Raw genomic sequence first — 22,707 nt, forward strand, 5'->3', positions numbered from 1 at the left:
AGGCCATTGGTTTGGCACATTGGGCACACCCTCTGCTCGTCACAGAGGATCCGAACCCAATAAAACCATCAAGTCATCAGTTAATTGCATTCAATGCATATTACCTGTCCATGAGATTCATTCTTTTTTTTTTTAAAACACTTGTAGAAAGAAAATCTTCAACATAAAAAAAAGACATTTAAAGAAAGAAAAGAAATTAATGAGAAAATCTTTATTTATATAAGAGTAATGAATGGCCTATTAATATTAGATTATTTAGAGTATTAAGTTTTTAATGAGTCTTATTTGGAAAAGTTATACCCAAAATATCGCATTAACGCACTAAATGAGAACGTAATATCCCTATCTGAGAATACGATGACAGTAACATAGAAGGCTTATAAGTATAACCAATGGTTAAAATCTCATCCTCATTGCTCCAATTCAAACAATTTTACCCATTCGTAAAATAATTTGTATCGATCTAAACTCTAAAAAATAAATTGTTTTATCAGCCTTAAGGGTTCCACTTTAGGTCAAATTATGACTATCAACTTTGTAGCACTGGTACTCTTAGTGATTTGTTTGATCGATGCATATAGCCGTGCAGTGTTATTAGTGAAAGGAAGGATGGATGTGCTTTCAGAGGCAGAGGAATTGGATTTACAGAGGCAACTCGCAACTCTAAATAAACCTCCTATCCAAACTATCCATGTATGTATATGTTCTTTGTTTTGTTGATATCTGATTAATTTTTAGTTAGTAAGTTATTACAAAAATTAAGTTCTAAACGACGAGATTCATTCCAAATTACGTTTAAAGTAACACCCCAAACCTATCCTAGGCAAGAAGTCCAGGGAGCAAAGCTTTCTCTTTGGGCTTATGAAGGGTCTATGAACATATTTGAATACCAGAAATAGAAGTATATTCTCCGAAAGTAAAATTCAATCCCTAAGGTGGGGATTAGGAAGTCATAAAATCTTGTTTAGAAAAAATTAATTTTTTTTCCACAAATTTTTCTGAAATTATGTCGTCAAATTAATTTTTAACTTTTAAAGTAACTTCTGTATATCTGGATATTAGCGCTTATCTCTGGCAAGAGAATTCTTAGGTATGCATATTTATTTTGTCTATTTCTGGTTTATTAAGCAAAACAACATCAAGGCGAAATAAATATTTTATTTTATTTTTTATTTATGTGCGCGTGAAGGCTCCATGGGGCGATATATACGACTGCATCGAATTCCACAAACAACCTGCATTTGATCATCCTTTATTGAAGAATCATACCTTTAAGGTAATATATTTTTTATTTTTCATGTGTATATCTCTTTAATTTGTGTTATAGTTCCATCTGGACGATCAAGTAGTCAGGGCCAGACCTACGGAATGACTAACCAAGGCTCCTACCTGCCGTTGAATTTGGCCACACAAAAATTCGATATACATTTTACATCGTATTCATTTATGTTTTCAGCCAAGTAACCGTACAGATATTAGCTCACTATTAATTTCATCCCATATAAAATTGTGCTAGTTTATTGAAGTTGACTAATCCTATTAGCGAAGTGTTGAGGCGAAGCTACACTGAATGAAAATTCGAATTACTTACACTCCACATAGTTTAAATTATAAACATTAACAAATTTAGAAAGGTTTTTAGTGCAAAGAATATTTTCCACATAATACTTACTATTTGTAATTTTAAGCCCATGTTATAAGAGAATTATCCCTTGTTTAACTATTTTCTCTAATCACCTTTCGTTGATAATTCTTTCGTTTTAGTTTATATTTATTTATTTAGCTAGTTTGTGGCTTCCTAATAATTATGTGATTCTTTCCAAAAGGTTTGATGCGATCTTCGTCCATCTTCTTAATCAGTTCCTTTCTAGTATTTACAAAGAAAAATTCTGAGGTTCGACTACGTAAGCGGCTTCTTTTTTTTCCTTATAGATGGGAGAAGAGATTGTTTCCACAAAGTCACCAAAACTTGAAATGTTGACGAATCAAGATGCTGAATGCCCTAAAGGGACAATTCCTATTCGTCGGACAACTAGGGAAGATTTAATCAGAACCAGATCTTTATCGTCAAATGCAGCTCCTGATAAGCAATATGTAAGTATCTTAATCTCTTATTTTTCATTAGTTTGCACCAAATTTAATAATATTTTTTGGGTTTTGCAAACCGATATTTTTCAGAGAGCCGGTATTACGTACAAAGCGAAAGGAATTGGTGAATCAATTTATGGAGCAGGTGGATTGTTTAACGTTTGGACTCCTAGTGTAACCCAAGACCAATCTAGCTCAACTGAAATCGCTGTGCAGTCAGGCTCACCGGAGGAGCTCAATGTCATCAAATATGGATGGACTGTATGTATATAGAAAAAATTATTTCATTCTTCAGTTTATATGAGACTCTAAAATGTATATACGGTCAAATAGATAGTTTATATATATGCAAGTACAATACCATGAGTGTTTTTTAGAATACTTATTTTTTAATGATTGGAATGAGTTTTTTATCTAAATGTATCAGGTAGATCAAGAACTATATGGTAATATTATCACTCGGAGTTTTGCATATTGGACAGTAAGTTATTTCTAAAAATTAATAAGTTATATATGACTAGGCATCTATCTTATACCTTCGTTTAATCCAAGTCCTTATTAATTAAACATGGTTTTAATATTTGATTAGGGAGATGGTGGTAAAAATACAGGTTGCTACAATACTCTTTGCTCTGGTTTTGTCCAAGTTCATGATAAATATACTCCGGATATGCCTATTTACAACACTTCGACAATTTGTGGAACACAAATTGCATTGAGGGTATCTATATATCTGGTAAGTAATCGTTAATTTTTATTTATTATTTTTTCTTTTGCTCTTTGAAAAGTTATTAATTGACGAGTTTGGGTCACTTGTATCATTACCCAATGACTTATCCATTGTACTATAATGGCATCGATAAATAAAAACATTATCATCAACTCTATTTAAATGAGAACTTGAAATAACTTTTAAGAATTTTTTTTTATACAACCTGAAAAATATTTAACAACAACATTAGCTGGTAAGCTTGTACAGATAGGGCAAATATGGTGTTTTTACAATACCAAACACAATTTGGAATTGTATGGAAAAACAAGCAATATATTCAGGGATTCAGGGAAAGCTTGGTTGACAACTTGACATATTGTTAAGGGATGGCGAGGTGGCCTTGCTTGTCTTGTTTCACTCATGTTTTTTTTAGGTTTTTTCAATTAAATTAGTATGTAAGTAGGCTAAAGGACACAAACATGAAATAAAATAAAATAAAAATTAGAATCCTCTTTGCATATGCTACAAGATTATTATGTTTACGATTTTCCCATTATTTTTTATATCTCCACACAAAAAAAAAAAACTATGAGATATATGGTTATAATGTATTTACGTTGTATGCAAGTTTACTTTTGAATATAATTTATACCTGACAAGTTATTATCTTTGCCCATGCATCGTGAATGCCTAATACTTAAGTATCACATTAGCATCTTCATAAAACTCGCATTCAAATTATATTTTTTCTAGAATATATGATACAGTGAAAGTTTTGTTTTACTTCCAAATTCCAAAAATTAAAAAATTAACTTTTACTAAAACATGTGTGTTAATTATTATTTTTATAAAGGGTTAATTTGTTATTTTATCCCTTTTGAACATAAATTTGTGGTAACTGACAAACAAATCATTGTATATTATATTGCAGGATCGACAAACTGGAAGATGTTATTTAACACTCCTTGATAGCATTCAAATTGGATATTGGCCTATTGAGCTATTCCCAGCATTTGCACCAGGAGCTACTTATATTTACTGGGGTGGTCGTGTGAAAGCAGGTAAAAACGGAATTACTCCTCCAATGGGTAGTGGTCGCATACCTAATGAATATCCTGCTTGTAGCGGGTTTTTTCAACACCTTAAATACATAGACACGAATAATCAACAACTACAACCAGAACAAATTGAACACATTGTCGAGTGTCATGAGCACTATGCGGCTGAATATTACCCCGACGATAATATCCTTCACTTCGGAGGAGATGGTGGTGATAATTGTTCATCCAATTGACTTAGTTAATTATTTCGTTGATGGAAGTTGTTGAATGAGGAAAAAATAATGTTCAGAGCTTCTTTGGTTATAATCATTTTTCATAATTTAACTGAGACGTTATTTTCAATATGAAATTATATTTTTCGTGGTTTGGAAAAAAAGAAATAAAAATGTTTTTTTCATTTGATTGTGTGCTTTTGTGAATTTTCGTTGATTCTAATAGTGTTTATACCGGTTATTGTATCCTTAACGTCATATCCACATTTGGAGGAAAGAAAGTATAAAAGCGATTTGGTATAAGAAATAGTCAATGGGAACAGATCAATTACATATCAATTCAGATGTTTTAATATCATATAAAAAATAATAGCTATTTTGAAGAATAATCGGTGGAATATACGGTAGTTTTAGTCTACCCACCATCAAAATTCATAAACATGATCCTTTTTTTTTATTTAAAGGCTCTAATAGTCGGTTACATAGTTTAGGAATGTAGCATTCCCGGTCTTTATAATGGGGTAAAAAAAACATTAGCATAACTAATTCCCTATTACAAGCATTAACTTCTGACCATCTTGTTCGATTAGACCTTATCCCCTTGATAGCGTGGATGTTCATGCAATTTTTGATTTCTGTTTTGATCCCTGTTACCTGCATAGTTTCGTCAAAATCTTGGTTATTTATTGATCCCGGTGTGGTGGTTAACACAACATTTACACCTAGTCCAACAGTTGTTGATGGTGTAATGGTGGTAGATCTGGAGCGTGAAGGTTATGAAACGTTCTTCAATGACTATCACAAGAATAACCTAAAATTTGAAGGATACTTCAAAGTATGATCAAAGAAGTATTCCATTGGTGTTGGTGGTGTTCTGTAGCCGAGGGGTTGACGGAGTGGTACCTATTGTTGCTGTGATGTGGTGTACGGCTCTCGCTCCCACTTTCTGTGAGCACATTTTTCGTTGTTGATATGAAGCTTGTATATGAAACTTTTGTCATTGATGATTCGCAAAACCTAAACCATCCTTAGTACTTATAACATACTTGATTAAAAACATAGGAGAAAAAAAAATAAAAAGGGAAATACAGGACCTAAAGATAAACTAAATACGTACATAACACATCGGCCTAAATTATTCCTAAGAATAAAGGAAAATAGACCTGAAACAGACACATAATAATTAAAGCATTTGAACCTCCCTAAATTAGACCTAAACTAAAAAGTTTAGTATTTATTTATCAAACATAAGTGACAAAAAAATTTCGACTTCTGGATACAGTTATGCAGAATATAATCATTTTCCTTTTTCACTTTATCCTCCTAACAAAAAACAGCTGTTGTCTCACCCATCATTACTCCACTTGCTTTTACCTTTGTGCCCTTCGACTATATCGATTTAATTACCATTGAGCCCTTGATTGTTATCTTCCAGGGGCCATGACTCGAAGTAGTTTGGAACCGAGTTGATGCAGAAAGGCTCAGACAATGATCTGTTTTGGTGATTTTGCCGTTAATAGTTTCTCTGAAATGTCGGAAAGTTCAACGATGCAGTTATGCGTTGATAAGGTTGTTGTCCCGTCATTCAGGATCATTGCATCAAAGCGATATTGAACCGATTTCATCCAGCTCACTGAGTCGTCATTTGCAGCTTCAATGGGATCTTTTTTTTTCGCATTTCCTTCTGGGTAATTGATTGTGGATAGGATTGATGAGCTTGGTCTCTGATGTGGGTCTTGATTTTTGATTTTTGATTGAGGATATCCAATTTTGAAACAAACAGGATGATGTATACATTATTTTGCTTTCACCGGTTGTTTCTATGGTTGTTTTGTCTTGACTCTCATAGGTCAGATTCCCCGGGAAATTGATTGATTGATTGAATTTAATTGAAATATTTATTTGTAAAGGAGTGTATCATAAGGTGGAGGGGGACATACCAAAGGTGGACTCCCTTGAGAAAGCTGAGGATGATTGGATCTTCAGAGAATAACAGTTCCATAGCTTTCACTTGTAATTCTTCATACCGGGTGGAGAGAGGCTTGATCATATGTTGTCGCTGACACTGGGAATAACCCATGTTAGAACAACTCTGCATCAGAGCTTCAATTTGAGAAGCAATTTTCCATGGTGATGTATGGACTCATAATCCGTTACTTTTAGTATTTCAAAATCAAGCGGCCAGTAAAGGAAAGTTTGCTTTTGGTTTCGAGTATCCTCCTTGCTGCAAATCCTTCAATCAAAAATACAGCTACACTGTGATTAGTTTGGAGTCTTCAAAGTTGAAACGACATCTTAACGAAAACCCAAATTAATCGGATTCTCAATCCTCATATCTTGATTTCTAGATTTTAAGGTTCAAAAAAAACTGATGGAGGGAGATTTATGGTATTTTATTAATGATATTTTTAGTGGAAAAATAATTAAAATTCAGATTTATTAATAAAGTTTTGCAGTGGAAATATAGGGAAGATAAAGAGGCAGAGGAAAGTTTCTATTGATTTATTAGCCACATTACATATCTATAATACTCTTATATATACATGTAAAGGAAACCCTAAATATAGCTAGTTGGGCCGCACATGCATGGGTCGTAGGCCCTACAACACTCCCCTTGTGCGGTCCTATAGAACTTCATATACAGTGCTTCACATATAGTGCTTCGAATGTAGTTCTTCAAATGTCGTCCTCTCTTTTATGGCTTTTTTCCTAAATCAATTGCTTCATTAAAACTTTGACAAGGAAAAACCCAGAGGGACAAAACCTTGGTACAACTCTTCTCATGTAGTACTTCACATGTTGTCTCGTACTAAACATATAGTTCATTACATGCAATACGATCTTCAAAGATCACGAGTCTAAGTTAATTGCCTCATTAAAACTTCGTCAGGCTAACCCAGGGGACAAAACCTGAACTAAAGAAAAAGAGTACAACATTAAATGAACTTAGAACATAGTTGGATGCGTATACGTTGCTTCATTAAAACTTTGACAAGGAAAACCCAGTGGGATAAAACCTTGACGAAGGGAAAAGAGTACAACGTGACAGATGCAAGTAAGGGTGATCTGTTGCAGATGATCACTTTGCTCCGTTGAAGTTGACTAGTCGCTTCACAACTCCTGAGGAAGAAAATACTTGTAGGAAAGACAATAGTCTTAGCTGGGAAATTACATTCCCGGTGTTTGTTGTTGTCTCATTGAAAACCTTGCCGATAACAAAACCCCGTGGGAAAAAGTAACCTCGGTGAAGGAAAAAAGTTCAACACACCATTAGATGCTCCCCCTGATGTCATACAAATTTCATTAGTCTAATGCAGTCAGAAGAAGTTTATCACACTTTACTTTGGCGACTTGAATGTTTATAAGACCTTGTTGTTGATTCTGGAAGTTACATTGCTTAACAGACTATCGCATTCCATTTCTTTGATTCAGATATTTTCAGTAATATGAACGCGATCTTTATGTATTCAACGTTCAACATACTTGATGTTTTTAGTGTTGTCTCGCTAAAAACCTTGTCGAGTAACATAACCCTTTGGGAAAAATTATTCTCGATCGAAGGGAAAAAGAGTACAATACATCTTCAATTTCGAAGTAAAATATGTCGACATCATATCCTTGGATCCCCCTCCTGATGTCGGTATCTCCCCTGATTAGTTTCAGAGTTATTCCAGACAGTTCCTTTATTCAAGTATTTTTCAAAACTGAATATCGGTAATGACTTAGAGAATAGTCTACCATATCTCCCCTGATTACTTTCGTTGGAAAAAAGATTATTGTTCCTTCATAATCAACAACTTTTGGATTGCACTTTCATTAGCATTCCTTTTTATATCTTTACAGGGATAAAACAAACTCATGTCAATGGTTACTTTTAAGTACATGATTACACTCATTTTACCATTCCAATGACGTTGCATTGGCGCTGAGCTACATCTAGCTAACAAGTTCACTGAGGATGTAATATTTGGTCGAGCACATTATGCTAAGTACAATAATGCGTATATTATACTTAGATAAGGGAAGTTCATCTCCCGACACAAATTCGCCATCTTCCTTTAGACGAATTGGTCATTTATGTACATTTGAAACTCGACTAATCATGGGAGTGCTAGCAGGATGCATGTCCTTGTTAAATTGTCTGACAATGAACATATGCAAACTGGTGGAATAATATACCACAAGATCGGTCTTCTAGTTCGGAACATAGATAAGATCGAGATTTCCCAAGATTTTCATCTCAAATTCAGATTTGAAATAGCTTGTAAGATCTCTTATTCCATTAAGAGTACTTATCATGTCTATGCCGTCGACATAGATAGCTACAATTTTGAACCACGAACTCATTTAATACGCATGGTACAAAACCTTACTTGTTTATCCCTTCTCAATCAAATAGTCACTTAGACGTGTATACCACATCCGCCTGATTGTTAATCAATAAGTGAGTGTTCTAGTGTAATTGTAAACACACTCCTTGGTTTAGATTCATTCGACTTGGGAAGCAAAAGGACATCATGCACTTTTGCAAATACCTTTGAGTCTAAATCTCCAGAGATATAACCACATCTACTATGTTTCGAATTCTTTGGAAACAACCGAGCAAACTAACTAACTGAACATTATGATATTCAAAAGAGTAAGTGGTCCAGGGTTTTGTGAGAAACCTCGCGCCACAAGGTGATTCTTTATACTTTAAGACCTCATTCTTCTCACTACAATTTGTGACAAATAACCACATATGTCCCACAGGCTTTACACTAGGTTGGTTAGCACTACCACACAAAATACTTGTATATTTGTCAAAAAACTAAGTTCTACCTGGATTACGTAGGCCGAACATGCTATTTATTTGAAATTAATCAAAATAAATCATGGTTCGATCTCATTGTTCTCTACTTCTGGAGCAACTATTTATGGATTATATCATCACTGTGCACGCATGATCCTTCCATTGACTCATGTGCATTCTCATAATCCGTCAGGATTTCATTGTTCTCTAGAATCATTTAAAACTTCGGAGCGTCCTCCAGTATTGATTCATGGACATAGTCAGAGACAATCAAATGAGATGATTTCATTAATGGTATAAATTAGGTTGTGCCTTACTCATCTACTTCCTTTCTAGGTGAGCATTGATCGAACCTGGTGGTCTCTCCATCTTCCTTTATGGAGCCACGACCTCAACTACACTTCCACCAAGTGTAGTTGCAACACCTTAGTCTATGGTATATATCCCGTATTGAGGATTTGTAACTTTGCAGGTAGGTTTGTAGCTGGTATGTTGATCTCATCACTTTAGCAACATCAGTGTACATTCTGAAAATCGAATATTCTTTATCACTTCACATTTACATTTGTGGAGTACAAGAATCAATATGAGACACAGTGAGAGCACACCACGACAACTCATGTCGTTCCCTTAGAAAATACGTTTTCTTATCTCCCCCTAACGACGGGAAGACTGTCTCATTAAAGTGATAATCCGAAAATCTATCGGTAAGATATCTCCTGTCAAAAGTTTTAAAATGCGGATAATTGTTGGGAATTCATTTCCAACAGAACTACTTAACAGTTTTGAAGACCCATCATAGTACGATGTGGAGTCGTAATGGCACATATATAGTGCAACCAAAATGCGTAAGAACACGAATGTCAGGCTTCAATCCAGTTACCAATTGGTACGCGGAAAAGGTTGACTAATATTGGGTTCTAAAAACGAATTAAGTAAAGATGCGTGTTATATTGCATATCCCCAAAGCAATAAAAGGTAGGTTGGTACGCATAACCTATTCCTTAGGCACCATCTGTAACCTTTGATGGTAGCCTCTGCGAGACCATTGGGTATAAGATGCCCTATATTAATCCTATTAAATATGAAATATTTATCAAGTCCTTTTGATATAAATTCTCTAGCATTAACAAGGGTGGTGAACCTTTTCACTTTGCATTGTGTAATATATGCTAGGAGCTTTACAAAAATTAAGCGCATCGTTTGTTATGAGTATTAACTGATTCAATTAGTGGAATCATCCACCAGAGCCATAAATCACTTGAATGGTCCGCATTTTGCATGGATATAGGTTCACTAACAACACTTTATTTCTTTGAAGAATGAATTATTTACCATTTGCATCTCAGTAAAACAGGGGTGGTCTCAATCATGTTTTACTAAAGAAAGACTTTGTAAAATAAGTGACGTGCTTTTTTCTATAAAGCATAATGGGGTGAGGCAGTGCAAATCTAGTAACTTTAGAAATCACTGATAATGATAGATGCCGTAACTTCGCATTCTATTAGTTCATTTTCGTGTACACTCAAATGAAGTGATGACCGTGTTAGTACTTTCAAAACGGAATATTATGTCACAACCAATTTGCCTTATGGTCGTGTCAAAGTCTTTATGAATCAATCCCAATCAGTTCATTGTTAGGGTTAATATGGATTCAGTAATTCAAGTTCTAGTGATTTACAATTCACTAGATTGACACATTAATTTTCTAAGAATATGCTTCCTTCCACATTCATTAGAAATAATTTATAGATGCAATCAACTACATTCTCAATGTAAGTTTACAAAAAAAAAAATAGGTAATAGTTCACGCATGAACACCCTTTGTACTTAACAAGATGTGATTATCCCTTTGTACATATAGAGCTTAGACATTGAGTCTTGAGAGATTTAATAAGTGGTGTGGCCTTATTACGTAACAAAAGTCAGATTCAACTCAATTACTTTAAAATGAATATATGTTACGTTCATCCAGATATATCTCAAGTGCTTTAGAGAATTGATTTCTCGTGGGAATGATGTACTTTTCATTCCATAAGGGCAGACATCTGATCTAGATCAATTAAATAGTCAATTGGCCAGGCAAACTTCTTTTTGTCATTAAAGTTCCATGGAAATTGGTTGCTACTATGGTACTTGCATTTCATTGCTTGTACCAATACCCGATAAGAAGATTCATTCCCGACTCTTTGGTGAGATCTAGAATCATTCTATATTCAGTTGATACCTGTACTTTGGTGTCATTACTACTAGGGGAAAAAATATGTTCCTTTTCACATGCTTTATATGAGTTGGTACGTCTAACCCTCATTACTTAGGGGTTCTTTCCATTTTCAATTTTTGCTAAATTTAGCTTAATTTGAAAAAATTTCTTTATCTCAACAAGCCAAGAGAATCTCACTACACATGCCCAATTACTTTAGGTTGAATAGATTACTAAAGAAATTTCTCTTGTTGTCATACTTCAACATATACTAGTTCATTAGTATCATGGATGAAGTAGAGAAATGGAAATTTTCTGACTCATATCTTCTTTTGTGAGTTCTTCCACAAAAATTGGAATACATGTGATTTTATTTGAACGTATAGTCTGAAACTACTGAAAAATTAATAGTCAAGTAAGTGGATTACATTCCACATTCAAATTTTTGGGGAAAAAAAAATCAAGTACGGAATAATGGTGCTCAAGTACTTCTAAACCCCAAATACATACATTTGAATCGGGTTGGTACAACCAATTGTACAAAAGACATCATTCAACTATAACCAATATCATATTCAAGAGAACAAATAGCACTAAGACCAAAATTCTTAATGATTGAGATCAATAAAAATAATATAAATTGACTATTTATATGCTGTTGACTTATTTTAAGACAAAAATTAACAAAACTAGGCATATTCTAAAATAAATAAATAAGCCTAGCAAGTAAATAAACCTAGCATATAAAAACTCGCGTTATAGTTACATACCTCAAAATTTGGTTCCCACCGTATATACACAAATCCAGAACACCCTTGGTCGCGCACAGCTCAAAAACATAATAGAACAGGACGGGCTCAAGGCTTAACAGGTCTGATCGGAGGGGTCGGGATTGACCGGGACAGGGCTGACTGGGTCGGATCGGAGTTGACCAGATAGGGTCGCGGGTCGGCTCAGCCAGGGTTGGGTTGCACAACTAGCGCACAGTTACACGGCTTTTCTTCTCCTCGGAATTTCCTTTCCCTAATTTTCCGCCGATCTCAATCTAGAAGAAGGTCGCAAACCATCAATCAAAATAGTTCATGATGATTAGTTGCATACTCAGTACGAGACAAAAATTAAAATAACCTCTGACAGTACGAAAATAATACTCCGTAATCAAAATTAGTTCTTGATTGCAAACAATTATAATCAAATAAGCCCTAATTAGTACGAAATAATCCCTAATGGAATTTGCATACATACAAGTTGCGCAAGACAAATTACTGCATACATCAAATCAAATCCCTACCGCAGATTCAATATCCCAGATACGCATGGTTATATAATCACAAAAATCAATTTTTTACTACAGATTTTAATATACCCAAAATGAAATCAAAAATAGGGAAAAAGAGGAGAAAAATATATATATATATATATATGGGACAAAACCGATCCAACTTATCTGATTTGATTCCAGCGATTTCAACGTTCCCATTGATTCCAACATATTGTATTTGATTGATAGAAAAAAAAAATACAGATCCAAAACAATCCTTCACGGGTTTGATAGCAACCCAAAAAAAAAAAAATCATTGTCGCGGGGTTAGAGCTCGTGCGTGTTAACGTTTTGCAGTGGAAATATAGAGAACATAAAGAGGCAGAGGAAAGTTTCTATTGATTCATTAGCCACATTACATATCTATAATACTCTTATATATACATGTAAAGGAAACCCTAAGTATAGCTAGTTGGGCCGCACATCCATGGGCCGTAGGCCCTACAAAATAATGGTAATTTAGAATAGTCTAGAAGTTTATTTTAAAAGTCTTAATAAGTTAGGAAAGTTTCCTAAAGGTAGTAGATACCTTTAGATACAAGTTTTTTATATATTTGTTAAGTTTAGGGTTCGTTTAGGGGGTTATCTATATAAGGAGCTTCAAACACGAAAAATGTGAGACTTTTTTTTTTATTAATTAAAATTATTATAGTTTCATTAAACTTGTGGAGTTTATTGATTTTTATTTTTTTATCCATAGTTGGATTTATCCCTCAGTCTAAATATTAATCTCATATCTACAGTCGTTATTCCTAATAAATTAATGAGGTCTAGATAAACCCGTAGATTATAGGATATCTCCTCGAAGAAAACTTAATTTTAACAATTTTATCGGTTACTTAACAATTTTATCGGTTACTTAACAATTTTTATTCCGCTGCGAGAAGTATCATCTTTTTTTGACGTTTCCGATCTGCATCAAAAACTTTGATTTCTGTTTGTTTAACCTTGTTAAGTGGATTTGAAATTTTTCGAGAACGATGTTGATGGTGGAACTGGTTTTCACTCGATAGGCACTGGGTCACGGAGCTTCTCTCCTTGTGTATGTGTGCTAAGTTGGCGATTTTTAAGAATACTTTTTGATAAACATTATCCTATACTGCTTATTTATATGGGATACAAAAGACTTAAAATGTTAGTCAACAAATCCATACCTACAAAGTAAACATGATCCTAGACTGGTTACTATCACCTCAACGTAAGGGCTATAAGTGTTATGATTTTATTTTGTTACTAAAAAATTGCAGGTGTCTAGACATGTTATATTTGATGAAACACAATTTTTCTTTCTATTTTTAATATTTTCTAATTCTAATTCTTTGTTATAAAATCTCCTTCTAATGTGTCTTATAACCAAACTCTTTTATCTAATCAAATTGTAACAAGATTTCATAGAGTTACTTCTAAGTCTAAGGATTCCAGTGATTTTGTCTTCAATTATTCTATTCCTCGTCATATTCCTTATGTTTCAGCGACTTCTTTGATTAATTAACCAATGTAACCGAGTCAAAGAGTTTTAACACCAAAGTAATCATTTTTCCAATAAAATCAAAACGAGACGAATTGGAGAGATTTGAATCTCTAGTAAACTTATTGGGGTTTGGAAGACAACATTTTTTTTCATTTTTTATGAATTTAAATGTAGCTTAATATCACCTACTTATGAGAGATATTTTTTTTAGCCATTTATGGTATGTTTTGTAATAAAAGTATTTACAAGTCTCTCAAAACCATAAATCATTGATTTCAAATTCCAAATCGAATAACAGAGAATTACGAAGACTTTTAGAAAGTCACGATCCAATAACAGAGATTGTTTGAAATTTTGAAGAATCCTCTATTGACTAACAAGAGATTTTAGAAGCCTCTAAAATTCTTTCAACATCTCCGCTAATCTCGAAATACAACGCATAAAAAAGTTATGATTGAAGGAAGTGTTGCGAGATTCAAAATGTTCACAAGAATGACAAAAATTAATGGCAGAACTTAGCGGGCCTCGTAGGATTTGGACTAGGAAGTTCAGTATATAATTGGGGCTGAAAAGGGTATTATTACGAGCATTTGGTGTAAAGAGTGCCATTTAGACCAAGATTTTCGCACTCCATAATCCCGCATCATCCATATATCAAAGCAAAAACACTGACTTAAAGGAAACTTAAGCAATACCAATTGGTGTCTCAACAGTTTGCAACTTAAGACCACATTTGGTCAGGGAGAGTGATGTACATCTGCATGTTTGTCCAATTTTAATAAATCACTTTGTTTTGCTCAGAACTTATCATAATTGAGGATTGAATCGTTTCATCGGTAATTGGATAATCTTACCTGTGTAAGAACCATCCATTTACAGGGTCCAAGTTAACGTTTTTCTGTAACTGTTCACGGAGTGAAGTATCATATTCATATAGCGGCAGAAAATTTGCACAACGAACATGCTTATAAGTAAAAGGTCTTAAATGACCCTTTTTTTTTATTAAATGAAATGATGATATTAATCCAAAACAGCATATGCTTGTGGCAAGAATCACAAATGAAGAAAACAGACATTACGGGGGGAATTAAAATAGGACAGTACCCTATGCTCACAATACATATAGCAGGTTGCAACAAAAACCAATAGAAATATAAAACCTTATGATGATTCTGATACATTGATAATAACTTCATTGTTAATAGGCTCAGCCGCTGCAGCACGATCCGCATCCGTGAACCTTCCCTTGGTGATGGTCACTGCACACTTATATCCGTTATAACCTGGTGTGTATCTATACGGAACATTGGAAGGATTTGGCAACCAGTCTTGGAATGCTAGTGCACGTTCAGTTGGATCCAGAGTATCCAAGGCAAATCCATCCAAGACTCCGTCCCGGTCAATTTTGAAAGTGGCGGCAATCTTCGGCCATGCTCTTGGCGCTGGTGGTATATTGCCAATTGCGAACATACCGAGAAAATTATACTTGTAATCCCATCCTTGTACTCCCTCATAAACACGGACTTCAACAGTCTTTTGATTCTCCAAAGAAGTTGTGAAAAAATCATCTGCCTGAGCCGGTACCGTCGTGTTCCGTTGGATCACAGTTTTCTTCCCTGAAGAACTTTCGATTAGGATATCGAAAGCAGTCACGTCTGACAGTACATATTTTATAGCTTTTTTACGCGTTGCATTTGCACTTAACAGTGCTGCATGGATTGCAGCACCACGAGCAACAGCATTCTCCGGAATTTTGCCTTTTCCTTCAAACTCGATAACCCCACCAAATAAGAAAGACTCCATTAGTCTTTCAATCCCGGGAAGTTTGGCAGACCCGCCAACGAGAATAACCTTTTTAACAGCAGATTGATCAAGTGTCGCATCTCGAAGACATTGCCTGATCACCCCCTTGCACTTGTCCACAAAATCCTTGCTTATTTCCTCGAATTTATCTTTGGATAATGTGTAAACCAAATTCTTGCCGTTGTAGAAAGATTCGACTTCGATTCTCGCCACTGCATCAACTCCTGAAGAAAGAATGATTTTCGCCTTTTCGCATTCACTTACTAATCTACTCAGTGATCTAGCGACATCCTCTGCATCGTCCTGCTCTTTGTCAAAATTTGTAAAAACATCACGAACATCTTTGTACATATCAGTAAATTCATCGATACAAAGACGAATAATGCGATCGTCCAAGTCCTTTCCACCAAGATGAGTGTCCCCTGCTACAGATTTCACTCTGAATTTCCTCCCAGTATTATCTTCTTTAATGTGCACAACTGCAACACTTAGAGCACCACCACCAAGATCAAGAACTAAAATGTTTTCTTCAATCTCTTTAACTATTTCTTCAGTAACTCTTCTTCTCTTATTAACGTGATACTCTTCGTTCAAATCTATACGTGCTCTCTTCCTTTTTTCTTCAAGATCTTTTAATCCTTCTCTATGAACACCGTACTCGATTGCAACCGCGGACGTTTCATTCAGAATCCTCATTAAATTCATCCCGGCCTTAACCGCAGCAGCTTTCATCGCTCTTCTTTGGAAATCAGTGAAGAATGACGGAACACTGATCACAACATCTTTCACATCATTCTCTCCTAAATGCTCTTCCGCAATGCTCTTCAACTTCTTTAAAAACATCGACGATATCTCTACAGCAGACAATTTCTTTGACGCGCCATCAAATTGCACCTGAACCTTAGGTTCTTCATTATCGTCGAAATCAGGAAAAACAACTTTAAATGGCCAGAGTTTCTTGTCTTCCTTCAATGCATGATCAGCCATTTTCGTACCCATTAAACGGGTAACATGAAATATCGTGTTCAATGGATTCGAATGCATCTGATCTTGTGCTTCATCTCCGAACAATGGTTCTGTTAGATTGTCACCGAATGCGATACAAGATGTAATTGTTGCGATAACATCTACCTTCCCTTCTTTACAAACTGCAACTCTACAGAATGTAGTACCAAAATCCATGCCGATTGCTGCTTTCTTTTGAGCCATTGGTGCCGATAAAAGCAAACTAGACAATTGCAGAAGTTTTTGAGAGAAATCCCGAGTTGAATGTGTTGAGCAAAAATGTCTGACTGTTGGGATTCTTATAGAAAACATGAGTCGCATCTTTTCGGTTGGAAAAGGTTGCATCTTTTCGACCAAGGGTTGCATCTTTCCGGTAAAGTGGTGTCGTCTAAGAAATAGAATATTTAACGGTGAAGATTTGGGAATCTTTTTGATAGATGGACGGTTAGTATTAGAACATCTAACCGAAAAAAGAAAGTAGTTATATTGGCGGGCAAGTTTGAAGAGACATGTTTTTTCTTACACCCTATAGGATTGCCATTTAAGAAATTGATGTATTATGCTAGAAGATTCAATGAGAAACCCATTCAAGATCTTATGTTATTCATAATAATAATGACGGAAACTGATCGTTTAAACATACATGCAACATTATTCTAAATCAGTTCAAAGATGTAGCATGAAACGTTCCATCGAAGTTTAATCAACTGAAACAGGTTCCATCTTTAGAGCCTCGTCTCGCAACTCTTGAAACAACACAGATGAGAGGTATCGCTCGCCAAAACTTGCATGAATAGTCTGAAATTGACAAACACAAATGTGTTTAGGACTAACATTTAAGTAGGAGACAATGTCGATAGGCCTAGTAAAATGGTACAAGTTTCTAAAGATGAAAAGATGCACATTTAGGTAGTAGTGCGATGTAATGGACACAAGAGATTGACAGGGCATTTTTGTACATACCACAATGAGTTTGCCCTTGTTCTCAGGCCTTTGTGCAAGTTTCAGTGCAGCAACTGTATTAGCTCCAGACGAGATCCCAACCTATAGGAAAGTGAATACACAAGATTGAATAAGTCATGTCAGCGTCGAGCAGAGCCGTAATATAAGATTTTTGAGTAATGTTAGAGTATCAGTATGTATGTAAAAAACGGGAGCGAAAATTGTTACCATAAGTCCCTCTTTTAAAGCTAATTCTCTGGCCATCTTCACTGCGTCATCACTTGTAACCTACTCACAAAATATTAGTAATGAACTGAGTAAGGCGAAAATAGATGCATGATATGAAAAGCAGAATTCTCGTGTAAATAACGGAAGGAGGATGGAAAAGCTGTATCAAACTTGCCTCAATGACTTCTTCCAATATGTCCATGTCCAGAATATCTGGCTTGAAACCAACCCCGTTACCAGTTATAGAATGAGGACCTGTTCAAAATTTGAAAACCACACAATTCATCACTTGGAAGTATAATCTCATAGTAACTATTATTATCTCCAAGTTAACGTTTTAACGCTTTGATCACACAAAGGCAAAAGTACAATGTGAGAATGGGTAGAATTTAAGATGTCGGCTCACCTGGTTTGCCACCGTTTAAAACATTGCTCTCCGCAGGTTCAAGACCATAAATCTGAGAGAAAACAGAAACATATTTTAATATAATGATGGCAAAAGCAGCTACCAAGTACCAAGTTATGATCTAACAATGACTTATCAGGATCAAAGTGACTACCTTCACATTTGGATTCATGGATTTGAGATACCTCCCAACACCGGATACGGTACCTCCACTTCCAACTCCCATCACAAAGATATCAACCTTCCCCATTGTGTCTTCCCAGATCTCAGGACCAGTCGTGTCAAAATGCACCTGTTTTGATAACAACCCAAGCTATGAAATCCAGTTTTGTACAAAGATTCTTCCAGAATGTGAAGAATACATCCAATTACAACATTAACAAACTAGTGTTCCTTTCGATTAAGAATTTCTGTAATGTACTAAAACGATAATTCATGGTTCTTCTCAATAAAAACGGCTGTAGTGAATTTGAACTCGTGTTAATGGGTCTGGATCTTTTAACATGAAACTATTAAATATGCTTGCAAATTTAAAGGAGAAAGAAACAGAGAAATGACCTGAGTATTAGCCGGATTTGAGAATTGTTGAAGCATGTAAGCATTTTCTCTGGACTCCAAAAGATCATAAGCTTTCTTCACAGTTCCTCCCATTCCTTTGGCGGGGTCAGTTAGGATTAGTTCAGCTCCAAATGCTCTCATTGTAACCCTTCTTTCCAAACTTGTGTAAGATGGCATTGTTAAAGCAATCTTGTAACCTTTCAATGCTGCCATAAAAGCCATACTTATTCCCATGTTTCCTGATGTTGGCTCAATCAACACTGTCTGGCTTAAACAAAACGTCAAGGATTAGAAGGACATTCAGCATATATTCATATTTCTATCCGTGAATTTTAATCCAAAAGAAAGTACATGGATTTCAATTACTTACTTTCTCAGGAGAGATAAGGTTTCTCCTTTCTGCATCCTCAATCATAGCAAGTGCAGGTCTGGCAACAACAGTTTAAATGTATCAAAATGGATGCATTTAATCATATGAATAACAAGCTCTCCATGTGACGATATACTAGACATTGAATTGTAAAAACTTAGAAAGAGAGCATGTAGTACCTGTCTTTGATGCTTGCAGTAGGCTGCATCATCTCCTGCTTGCAGGCGATGTAAGCACCACATCCTGCGGAAACTTTGTTGAGATAAACCAATGGAGTTCTCCCAATCAACTGCAAAGTCAGTCAAAATACACTATTCAGAATTCTTCTTGATCTTCTTCCCCTTTTTTCATGAAATTTTTTTAGCATGAACTGTGGATATTTTACCACAAAAGAGGTTCGAACCCTCAACCTCTTCTTTTGTGGGGAGGAGGATATGGAAAGTTTCTTAAGACTAGTGGGCCACCCTTAACCAGATCCGGGCCCATCAAAGATACTTTTTTCTGTATAGATCGATGTAAATGATGGGTGTGATGAAGTAGGTGTACAGAAAGCAAGTGTATTTGAAACTCTCTAACGTTTCTATCCAAATTCCCTAGCCGTCCACAGACAGAGATATTACACAATTCCTGACCACTGATTTCCATATCTTTCCTCCTTGAGATTGACATAAAAAATGATAAAGAAAAGAAAAAGTTGTTGAATTTTTTTCTCAATCAATAATAAAAATTCATCTGAAAAGAATAAAGAATTGAATTTAACTGAAAGAAAAAATAAAGAATTTATTTTTTATAATTAATCAATTAATTTAAAATAAAAAAATAAGTGAAAAAGTGAGAATTGTCTATCCAAACAGCGCAAGTGAGTGAGTGCAGGGAAATTGATTAGTTACCTGAGAAACATCCTTCTTAACATTGATTCCTGGAAGATCCATAGGTAGATCTCTAAGCTTCTGAACAAAAGATTTCGATGATGATAAATCTATTTTCGCATCACTTGAAAATCCTGCTTTTTTCCCATAATAAAATCTTGATGATGATGATCTTAACTTACTCAATCTCATCAAAACTCTCTCCATTTCTGCTAAAATTAAGCAATAACGTTCAGCTAATTCTTCTTACTCTCCCTACTCTGTTTCACGAAATTCAATCTTGTGCAGTGATTTTGGGAAGAGGAAGAAGAAGAAGACGAGGAGGAGGAAAATATGGAATCAATTATGAGAAATGACAATGGGCATTTATAGGAGAAAAAAGGAAAATGAAGAAATGTATTTACTCCAAAATTGTCTGTCTGTCTGTCGTTTTTAAACTTTACTCAAGATTCTGTGGCTTTGATACTTTTTGATAGGCTTGGCTTCAGCTTCTAGTCGTATTTTTTAGTCCTCAAGTACAATATCTTATATCTTAATTAGGACAAAAAAAAAAGTATAATTATGAAATCAAACAATTAATGGCGGTAGGACAGTAGTACTCATTTCGAATCTTTGTAATTAATGTTGATCCGGGTACTTAATTAAATTCAAGAAAATAATCACGAGTTTGTTGATACGGCAGACTTTGGAAACTCCCCGACGACAACCCACGACCACAATATTTTACTGGTCGGAATCGTCTCTGGTGATAGTAACAAAGTGAATCGTGCCGGGTTACAAGCTATGTACGTACAAATGCCATGTGTGAAAATTGAGTTTGATCGGGCAATTGTATTGATGGCAGAAAAGTCGGATAGATGGTGACTCTTAACAGTGAAGAAGACCACGGCTCTCTCAATAGTGGAAGATTAACAAATTGAGGACATCGACATACGAGGTTCCTTACTGTACCTATAAGTATCTTTTTATATTGGGACGTTCCCGGCCGGTAGGAATCGAAGAAACGGCACAAGAAACATGCAGAAATATTTAACCAAGGAAGGATCAATCCAAGAGACTAAACGCCAAATGTATATGCAGTTAACACTACTGGAGAACGAAGAAAAAACAAGACGAACTGAATTAAGACAATAGTTTAGTTCCGTCCAGTAGGAGATTTTTTATTTTTGCTGTTGTTCCGGCCAAACAACTAAACAAGATCCTGAGGTTCACTGAATGGTTAAAAGGTCAAGTTTTTTAAGGCGGCTCTTTGAAATAACCTAGAGTCAATAGTGGAGGACAAAAATATACCACAGATCGGTGGTGGTGGTGGACACAAACAGGTGGCCAAGGAAATATTGGTCGAGTACTATTCTTCTTATTTAATCAATGCCTTACCATTACTATCGACGTACGCGTAGTTCTTCTACCAGTGTAAAGCATGTAATTTTCCCTTTTTGATCAATTGGCAATATTGGCGATTACGTTACCATCGAACTAAACCATTGGCTGCTATCAACTAAACTAAACTTCTAACCAGAAAAGGAAATCGACAAATCTCGCTGACTTCCTGTGTTTCATTTCAGGCCTGATACAGAGAGTTACCAAAGCCTGATATGGAGAGTTGCCAAATTTTGTGTAATTGAAGGGTGTGAGTCGTGTGACTTTGGCTTGGTACCCCGATCTTTTTGTGGAATTTCCTAATTTCTTCTAGGAGCCTTGTTTCGTTTGGCCTCTGGCTTAATTTGTACCCCGATCTCTTTGTGGAATTTGGTAAGTCCCTCTAGGGGCCTTGTTTGGTTTGGTCTTTGTCTCGGTACCCCGATTGGCAAGTCCCTCTGGGAGCCTTGTTTGGTTCGGTCTTTGGCTTAGTATCCAGGTCTTTATGTGGAGTTTGGTAAGTAGGAAATACCAATGGGTCTTAGGAATAATATATTAGACAGAGTTTGGTCCATTTTCAAAATATATTTTATGGTTTGGTCCTGCAATTATGGTTTGGTCCTGCAATTATGGTTTGGTCTTCGGGTGACGTCATTGATGATGTAATTGTTAGTTTGTAATCCTTTTGGGAACACATATATAGGAAAACCCCTAGCAAGTATCTTATTTTCATATTCACTTTCTCTCTCTTCGTTGGTTTTCAGATCTAGGTTCTCATTTGCTCTCGAATTTCTTTTCCCTGCTGTTGTTGAAGATGAACCTTGTTTCTTTGATTTGTTGTTGCGGTTGAAGATAATGAACTCAATCCGCTGATGAATACGATGATGAACTCGTGTTGTTTGTTGTTGAAGATGAACTCATGATGATTTTTTTTAGTTTCTTTTTTTTTCTTTCTGTTGTTGTTATTTGCAGAAGATGAAGTTGATGATGATGAAGACTTTCAAGATCTGCTGAGATGATTTGATTTTTGAAAATTGATTTACAGTTTTTATAAAGATTGTTGTTGTTGAAGACGATGAAAGAAGATAATGAATGACGAAGTTTTTAGGGTTTTCTTCTCTGCTGGTGTTGATGTTGTTGATTGATGATGTTGAAGTCGATGAAGATGATGAAGACGATGTAGTTTTTGTGTTTGTTTTTCATCTCTATTGTTTGATGTTGTTGTTAAAGATGATGAAAACGATGAACATGATGAATACGATGTTGATGTTGCTGTTTGAAGTCGTTGATGTTTGTTGTTGCTACTG

The 22,707-nt window shown here is 35.2% G+C and overlaps 3 protein-coding genes across 3 annotated transcripts; 1 reads left to right on the top strand and 2 right to left on the bottom strand.

The window, feature by feature from the left end:
* The first annotated feature begins 392 nt into the window (after positions 1-392).
* On the top strand, positions 393-4,232 carry LOC113273534. Its single transcript, XM_026523221.1, has 7 exons — positions 393-693; positions 1,190-1,276; positions 1,933-2,094; positions 2,179-2,349; positions 2,516-2,569; positions 2,678-2,824; positions 3,732-4,232. The coding sequence occupies exons 1-7, from the start codon at positions 523-525 to the stop codon at positions 4,092-4,094; spliced, it is 1,155 nt and encodes a 384-aa protein (XP_026379006.1). The 5' UTR covers positions 393-522; the 3' UTR covers positions 4,095-4,232.
* A 10,789-nt stretch (positions 4,233-15,021) lies between these two features.
* On the bottom strand, positions 15,022-16,872 carry LOC113272004 (heat shock 70 kDa protein II-like). Its single transcript, XM_026521921.1, has one exon. The coding sequence runs from the start codon at positions 16,870-16,872 to the stop codon at positions 15,022-15,024; it is 1,851 nt and encodes a 616-aa protein (XP_026377706.1).
* Positions 16,873-17,208: 336 nt separating this feature from the next.
* On the bottom strand, positions 17,209-20,446 carry LOC113274742 (bifunctional L-3-cyanoalanine synthase/cysteine synthase 1, mitochondrial-like). The gene is made up of 10 exons (XM_026524130.1): positions 20,063-20,446; positions 19,352-19,461; positions 19,173-19,230; positions 18,803-19,066; positions 18,399-18,536; positions 18,245-18,296; positions 18,014-18,093; positions 17,839-17,898; positions 17,632-17,712; positions 17,209-17,466 (listed from the first exon to the last, which is right to left on the bottom strand). Exons 1-10 carry the CDS (start codon positions 20,246-20,248, stop codon positions 17,368-17,370), a joined length of 1,128 nt encoding a protein of 375 aa, XP_026379915.1. The 5' UTR covers positions 20,249-20,446; the 3' UTR covers positions 17,209-17,367.
* Between the last annotated feature and the right edge of the window lie 2,261 nt (positions 20,447-22,707).

The sequence above is a fragment of the Papaver somniferum genome, chromosome 4, assembly GCF_003573695.1.
Source record: "Papaver somniferum cultivar HN1 chromosome 4, ASM357369v1, whole genome shotgun sequence".
Taxonomy (NCBI): domain Eukaryota; kingdom Viridiplantae; phylum Streptophyta; class Magnoliopsida; order Ranunculales; family Papaveraceae; genus Papaver; species Papaver somniferum.